The sequence below is a fragment of the Dromiciops gliroides genome, chromosome 4, assembly GCF_019393635.1.
Source record: "Dromiciops gliroides isolate mDroGli1 chromosome 4, mDroGli1.pri, whole genome shotgun sequence".
In the NCBI taxonomy this organism is placed as follows: Eukaryota; Metazoa; Chordata; class Mammalia; order Microbiotheria; family Microbiotheriidae; genus Dromiciops; species Dromiciops gliroides.
This window is the reverse complement of record NC_057864.1, coordinates 177,924,162-177,932,674: the sequence shown is the minus strand read 5'-3', so window position 1 is coordinate 177,932,674 and position 8,513 is coordinate 177,924,162. Positions and strand designations below refer to the sequence as shown.

General features: G+C 39.4%; 1 protein-coding gene across 16 annotated transcripts in view; it reads right to left on the bottom strand.

Annotated features, from left to right (window-relative positions):
* Nucleotides 1-878: 878 nt before the first annotated feature.
* Nucleotides 879-8,513, bottom strand: part of SPAG9 (sperm associated antigen 9) — a 149,585-nt gene continuing 141,950 nt past the window's right edge. For all 16 annotated transcript variants that reach the window (XM_043962930.1, XM_043962934.1, XM_043962933.1 and 13 more), the window contains one exon: nucleotides 879-7,477. In XM_043962930.1, coding sequence (XP_043818865.1) covers nucleotides 7,362-7,477 — 116 coding nt within the window. In that variant the 3' untranslated portion in view covers nucleotides 879-7,361. The remainder of the gene's footprint in view (nucleotides 7,478-8,513) is intronic.

Sequence of the window (8,513 nt, the reverse complement as noted above, 5' to 3'; positions counted from 1 at the left end):
AGTTTCCCCAGAGAGCAGAAATAATAACGTTAGCATTTATATGGTGCTTTAAGGCTTGCAAAATGCTTTATAAGTATTATCCTCCTTTGTTCCCCACAACCGCCCTGAGTGGGGGATAGATGCTATTACCCCCATTTTACAGTTTGGGAAACTGAGGCTAGGAGAGGTTAAATAATTTTCCCAGGACCATATAGCTAGTAAGCATTTGAGGCTGGATTTGAATTCGTCTTTCTGATTCAATGTACAGCACTATCCACTATGCTATCTGGCTCCCTTTGGAGCTCACATTATGCTATCTAGTGACTAGGATTGTGGAGGCAAAACTCAGGTTTTTTTCAAGGCATTGTGCATAGAGTGCAGGGCCTGAAGTCACTAAGACCCGAGTTAAAACCCATCCTCTGATACTCCTTAAGCTATGTGACCTTGGGCAAGTCACTTAAAAAAAAAAAATCACTATTTGCCTCAGTTTCCCCATCTGTAAAATGAAGATAATAATAGCCTCTCTCTCTCTCCCATGGTTGTTGTGGGGATCAAATGAAATAATTGTTAAAGTGCTTAGCACAGTGCCTGGCATATAGTGTTATGTACATGCTAGCTATGATTATTAGCAATTAAGTCAAAACCAAGCACTCCTGGGCTGAAGTCTCGGTCTTAAAAGGAGGCAACGCTTAAATACATCCTGGAATTTCCCCACTCAGGGATCCTTCTTCTTTCCTATCTCCTTTTAAGAACTTCCTGCACCAGCCAGGCTATTGCTCCATCTCAAACTGAAATGTTCACTTCTCCAGAAGGGCAAGAATGACTTAAGATGCTGAATCTCAACCCAGGCGCCAGTTATATCCTGTAATGTACAAAAAAACCACACAACTCAACACCAGTAAAAAAAAATGCAATCTTTTATTAACAGAGTGGATTCACCAAGTGGGCAGATATGATTTGTCCAAAGCCTTCCTCCACAAAAACTTTTAAAAAATAGCTAAAAGGTAGTGAAAGAAGTAATAACATCTCATATTTGGATGCTGCCTTACAGCTGACAGAGCAATTTCACATACATCGTTTTGTTGGCTCAAGACAACAATCCTTTTAACAGAAGGCATTTTTATTATCATTTTACAAACGAAAGAACTGAAGCTGAGAAGCAACTTTCAGTCATGTGGCCAAACAGCAGTCAGGAAAAGATTCCAGGCTCTTCCAAACCTCTTGTCCATGGCCCTTTCTACCATATTTAACTGAGAAACCCACTGAAGGTTTGGTTTTTTTTTTTTGAGCAGGGCAATGAGGGTCAAGTGACTTGCCCAGGGTCACACAGCTAGTGTCATGTGTCTGAGGCTGTATTTGAACTCAGGTCCTTCTGAATCCAGGGCCGGTGCTTTATCCACTGCACCACCTAGCTGCCCTACACTGAAGGTTTTTAATGCTTTGGTTTGTACTCATGAATAGAAAGGATCATAGTATCTAGAAGTCCCCTAGAAGGGACTTCAGGGACCAAAAGTCGAACTTGATCCTTTTTTGCCAGTAAGGCAGTATGGTGGAGAACGTGCTGGCCTTGAAGTCAGGGAGATGTGAATTCAAATCCTGCTTCAGACACCTACTAGCAGGACCACCCTCAATGGGGCAAACCAGGGGAGGGGGAAAGAGGGTATGGGATTAGTGAATGGACTACAAGGAGGGATAAATCTTAGAAAGAAGGGTCCCTTCATCTTTGTGAAGAGGCTCATGAAGATAACCTGTCATTTTCTCAGTAAAGTAGGTGGTATGGCCATCTGCTGAGAGAGGAAGGTGATGGGAGTGGCGCAAGGGGAGTTGATGAGAACAGAAAAGGTCTAGATACCACTGTAGGGAGTGCTTGGGTCAGGTGAATAAAACAACTTGTGCGCAGCAGTGAGGGCCTAGTTAAGGGTCTGATTACATGAGCTTGTAGAAGATCCAGCTGTTTGTGACTGCAACATTCCACAGGTAAGGAGTACAGGAAGAGAAGGCCTATGGCGGTGGGGATCCAGGGCTGAGGACCGGCAAGCCATTGCACAGTAGAAGGGCAAAGGGACAAGAGTAGAAGACAGTGCCTAGAACTGGTTATGTATAAGGTGAATACCACCAAGGAGAGGAATGAGGCTAGAACCAGGATAGGGAGAAAAGAGGGATAGAGATGGGAGGTCTCAGAGGAAGGATGAAGGATGAAGAATCAGTATAAGAGCAGGGAGACAGGGGAGAAATGGAAGGATAGGAGATTGTCATCACAGAGGATTTTCCAAGTTCATAACCCTGGTGGGAGAGTAATTTTCCTTGAAGGTGAGGTTTAAGGGAGCCACTCCATGTGAAAGGCTAAGAAAAAATGGAGATGGAGGTCATATTTGATGTCCAATATGCTGTCCTTACTCCAGATATATCAGAATGGAAATACCAGATTTATCCTGTATTAAGGCTACATGTACATGCTCATCATATCCTGGTTGTATCTAGCTAAGAATACATTTGGAAACTATGCTTCTAGTTTTAGATGCTTGTGAACCTAACCGGGCAGCCAGTGAACTCCTTTTCTCTAGGTTTGTTGGGCCTGGCTAAAGAGGCGGCTCAGTTGAGATGAGGCTTGTCTGTCCACCTCTCCTTAAGAGAGAAATAAAGTCATGACTTCTTTATGTGCATTGGACTCAATGCTTTGGTACTTGGTCCCCTAAATTTGAAGCTGTTCTGGAAATGCTTAAACCACCTGAGAAATCCAATTCCATCTACCCAGTGGCATCTCTGGTAATGGGAGAAAACAAATTGCTTCATGAAGATCAGGGAAATCCCCTAGGCTTGCCATCAGGCATACCGCCCAATAAACAGGGCCTAAGAGAAATGCTTAACAACAAAATCATGATATAAATTCCCTAAGAGAAACCAATAATTGCTAAAATTTAACTAGCTATTTTATACTAAGGTCCTTGACTGAACTACAAAGAAACACTGTGAGGATAATTACAGGAGAACTTAGGAACTTAAACCATCTTGTTATACAGAGGTTTGTGAAAGTCACCTCTGCTGCTGGAGGTTTCTGGGAATCCAATAGGCAAGAGGAAAAAAATCACAAAGGAGAATTCAGGAATTAACATTGTCTAGGAGAAAACTGAGTGGGTTTTGTTTCGTTTTCCAGTGGCAGGTCTGGTCAGGAAGGAGCTGACTACACTGTGAGTAATGATATGCATTTATTTCCAAAACAATGACTTGTCAGGCACTAGGAAGGTGATTGGGAATTATGATAAAGTCCAGCCCAGGACTGACTAAGGCCATTAACTGCTTTACATTCTAGGGCATCCCAAACCCACTGGGTGGGTCACTCATCTAAGAATTAAATGGTTTTGACTAGCTTATACTTTATAGCAAAAGAGAGGTAAAAGCAACGATGGATTGGCATGTTGTAGGACAGGTTACGTAACAAAAGTTATAGTCAACAGTGCACAAATTGTACTGAATTAAACTTGCTGTACCAAACACAGGTTACAATGTGAGCTACATGATGGCTGGCTTTAATTGTCCTTTGGGATTTTCTACTATATTATTAAAACTGACATTACAGTCTGCCTGTTATTACTGGCAAATGGCTTGTCTTAGTTTCATGTGTGGACTGTGACTCAGAGATCCCACATTGCTAGAAAGCCTAATTGTCTGTTGTTATTCACATCAAATGAACATGTGACCCAGACTGACACTCTTCAAACCAGTCTTCTCCACCCCTCCCTTTTGATCACTGCTTTGTCCCTCAGAAATAATGTTTCCTATGGGAAGGTACATTTTGACCTTCCAAAAGGAGCTAGGCCTCAGCCTCTGGTGTAATGCAAAAGAAGACACTTAACCTCATGCATGTTTCATATACATATTTATATATTTCATGTACAAAGTTACATTCTGAACCCCAAGGATTCAATAATAGAAATAAATACTGAAATCACTACATTACTAGATGAGCTATTTGCTCATTGAAACAAAGCCTCAACCTCAAATGAGACAGCCAGGGAACCGCTGTATGGTATTAGTACATGTCAGGTTACAGAGGCAAGTAGAACTCAGCATAAGATATCTAAGACAAAACTTAAAAATAAAAAAAAAATAAAAAGACCATAAAATGTTTAAAATGTTTTATGAGACTGAGAAATATGCAACTGAATTAACAAAGGAAACCATTTTGCTGAGAGAGAAAAGACATTCAGCATATAGAAAATGCTCTGAGGGGGCAGCACCAGTGGTGACAGGGGCAGGAGGCATATCTCTTTGGAAACACATTCTGGTTTCCACTGAACTCTACTTAGTTTTCTCTGATTCTTCCCAAGTTTTAGACCAGGGACTCAACCGGTCCCTATCTCAATGGGGTCCATCAAGAAGAATCCTAAATAAGGTTGAATCCTTTGGTAATTTTCATAATACTCACAGGGAAATAAATATTCAGTTACACAGCATTTGAAAGACAAGGCTCTTCAGAACAGTTAGTAAAATAAATCAGAATTTTGTGTTTTGTTGCTAAGGCAGCCTATGTTAAAGTGTCTACTCTTTGTTAACTCTTATCTGTTCAAATGCAGAAAGACCTTTACCAAAAAGACAACAATACAGCAGCTTTACCATGCAGACAGCCTCATTCTGACAAGTTATTATTTTGTGCTCCAAATGTTTTTACACCTTCAACAAGCTGCAGCTATCAAGATATTCATCCCTCTTTCTATGAAATTTAATCCACATGAGACTGATATTAATCAACATACACTTAAGGTTGTGGAATTCCCAGAGCAGATGCTCCCTCTGCCACGCGGGGCCTGGAGACTCACAATGCCATCAAGAGGCAGCAAGTACAGAATCCTGTGTAACAAAAGGATAATTTGCCATCATCCCTCATTTCTTTTAACAGGGTTTTTGTAGTTGTTGCTGCCACTAAAACAAGCAAGCAAAAAACCCACACAGGGCAATAAATCCCGTTTTACCCTACCCCAGGTAGCAGTTTTACCCTTTTTGCCACATGGTGGAATTCTTTGTCTTGGCAGTTCTTTACAAAAGTCTGTCAACACAAGGAGAACATTACAGAGAACAAGTCACCATCGGGGTCAAAGTAGTAAAGTATCTGACTGAAATTGAAAAACCCAACAGAAAATCTTGGAACCCTCACCCCCAACCTTGCCACCACCAATATCTAAGATAATTTAGCAGTTCACTACATCAGCTAAATGCTTTGGATAACACTTTTTAAAACTTGTATTTCTTATGTTAAAGCCTATAATACAAAAGAAGAGGGATCACATCATCTGCCTTTTCCATCATTAGTGTTTTTTTCAACATTTGTCTTTGGACCCTGATTTCCTGAATTCAATTCTGTCATGCAAACCTACAACTGCCTGATCATCAGTGGATGGGGTGAAACTCTGGAATTCTCACTTACTGGGACCCAAGATTTCAATATAGCATTTCATACATTTGTACAACTTCAAGGCCATCATAACAATGAATAATGGTTTGCACTAAGAGCCACAACAATTCACAAGTAGTTTTAGTTTTTAAGAACAAAGACACATCAAACAACTTGTGAAAGAATGGCCTTAGTTTTGGTGATCTGGAAAGAAAAAAAGTGATTGGAAAACTCTGAAACGGACTACTTTTGAAAATGCAACTTTTACTAAAATAGTCCTTCTTAACCAACTGTGTGGTAGTTTTACTGTACAGACTCTATGCTGTTTACTTACCTATAACGAAATGGTTTCTAAGGACCCTGCAGGCTATTCAAAAAACAACTTACCCAAGCGTTTTGGTGCAAAAAGTCATTGGCAGACACAGAGCTCTCTTGTAGTTTTCAGAAACTTCTTTGCATGATAGGCCAGGGGGAAAAAAAACCCCAGTCTGTTCAGAATGCTTAAGTAGTTTCATACATTCTTCTGCTTTTCCCTTTTTTGAAGCAGTTACTAGAATTTGGAACATCTACACTATAGGTTTACATTTTAAAAAATTATCACTTAATTTATCTCTGCTTAAAATAACAGAGAAGGAAAAGTAACTATAGATTATACACTTTAAAAAAGTTAAGGTGAGAATCATTATTGCAGCATTATGGTTTTAAAAACCAATCAAGTGAGAAAAATTGTTGTTAGAACCAGAATCTTTAATCTGGTTAAAACAGAAGAAAGAGGGATGCCCACAGCGAAGGAAGAGATGTAGTATCAATCTTAAGTTAGGAATACATATTGGCTTGGTTTCCCTCATGCAATCTTTCCTCGTTAACCATGGCCTTTTTTCATCTCCATATGGTGCAAAAACTTGTGTTATTTACATCTAGAGTGCCAAGTGCTAGCTGTTCTATAGTTTACACATACAGTAGAAAATACTTTCTCTAATCAGATCTCCCAGTTGGTTAGGCTCTACTCCACTATTATTATAGCTTTTATCTTATTAACAAGTAAGACCTCTTCAGAAACAAATGGAAAAGAGGTGAATTTTTACATGGGATGAAAAACAAAACAAACCAAACCAAAAAAAGCCAAAAAAAAAAAAAAAAGCCCCACCATCCCCTGTACAAGGAATACAAAACACAATTTTCCTTTTTAAAATCATCTCAGTGCTGAAGAATCTCTTTTTAAGCCTTATAGTAACATACCTTCGGGACACATCAGTATGAAAGTGGGAGAGACTGTTCTCCAAACAATTTAGGATATTCAGAGCAACAGTCTTCATAAATTTTAGAGCTCTAAGAAGTCAGAAACATGAAACTTTTATTTAAATAACATAGTCTTAATTTCTTTAATACAAACCCCACCCCCCTAAAATCTGATGGAAATGACAAAGTTTTATATACTATATAAACAAGATTTGTCAGATTTGAAAATGAAAGTTAAAGTAATTTACATTTTTCTTTTTGCCCTCCAAGGACATTTAGATAAATCCAGATGATTCCACCTGTTATTAGTTTTTGTCAGTTTTATAATACACCGGGGGGAAACTTTGCAATTTTACTTAATAGTACAGACAGCTTAATTTATCAAGTGTTTTCCATCAACTCCATTATTAGTGACAGCTAAAAAGTGATTCCATCAAAAGAAGTGAATTATGTTAGATTGTGGTGCAATAAACCACATGTGGATTGCTTACTATAGTTCACCAGTTTTAAGAAAGTAAACATTCTCTGATTTGTTCATAATACACTGAAGTTGCCTATAACACTGGTGTAGTAAAACAGCTAGTTCCTGTATTGTTATGGTAGGACAGATTCTGTAATATAAAGTTAACAGGAAAAATGCTCAAACATTATGTAGTGAAACTGATTCCACAAAAAGAGCATTAAATAAAGAGGGGTGAGGATGGGGGAACCATGCAGAAGAGACTTCTCTCCTCCCCAGCTACTTCCGCTGCATTCATTCATTGCCATGCATCACTTGCCACACGATCAAGTGACTTCTTTCAGCTTTGGCCACAGAGGGTTCAAGTGAGAGGGCGTCTCCCAGGAGTTCTGAGTCTCCACCTTCATCACCTGATTGAGAGAGGACAAGGCAGATTCAAGTGAGCTGAACACACCAAATACCATCAGGCAGAAGGGCCACCAGCTCAGCAGACCTGTCATTCTTGCTAAACTGAGACCCAGGCTGGGTTCCCACCTTGATGTACACAAAAGCAACATTAGGGGAAAAATATCATTACCACAAGCCACTGCTGAAACTACAAAATCTCAGTAATTTTCTAGACCAGATGTGTGAAAGGCGGTTGACTACAGCATGTTGGAAATGAATCTTAAAACAATTACTTATTGACATAGATAGAAATATAAAGCAAAACCAACTTTAAGCAAACTAGTTCTGTATCCATCTCAAATGGACAGAGTTTGACTTATCTTAGACTCTCAAACGGAGACACAATAGCTACTATAATGAGGAAGTTACAGATATAAAATGGACAAATCACTAAGCAAAATTTGGTGGGTCCATCAGCAGTGATATGAGGGTTATCTAATAGGCCAGATTTGCAGGTCAGAAAAAGGAAATTTAAGTATCTTTCTTCCATGCCATATGAAGTCAAATCTATTATTAGCCAGACACTCATTAACCACTTTAGATTTTCTTTTGTTTCCTACTCACTCCTTTAATTAATAGCCCTTGACTTAGCTGTATATGGTGGGAATGAAGGAATGGGAAAGCTAAGTGAAAATGCAGTTAAGTATTTTTTTGTTGAAAGCGAAGCCAATAGGTCAACAACCATTTGTTAAGCACCTACCTACTATGTGTGCCCATCACTGTGCTTTCTAAAGTGCTTAAGTGCTTTTTAAAAATGAGGTACCATGTAGTTCTTTTTTTGTTTGTTTGTTTTGTTTTGTTTGGGGTTTATTTTTGCAGGGCAATGAGGGTTAAGTGACTTGCCCAGGGTCACATAGCTAGTAAGTGTCAAGTGTCTGAGGCTGGATTTGAACTCAGGTACTCCTGAATCCACAGCCAGTGCTTTATCCACTGCACCACCTAGCTGCCCCACCATGTAGTTCTTAAAAGGTCAATTGCAGAGTTTTTCCACTCTTCTCT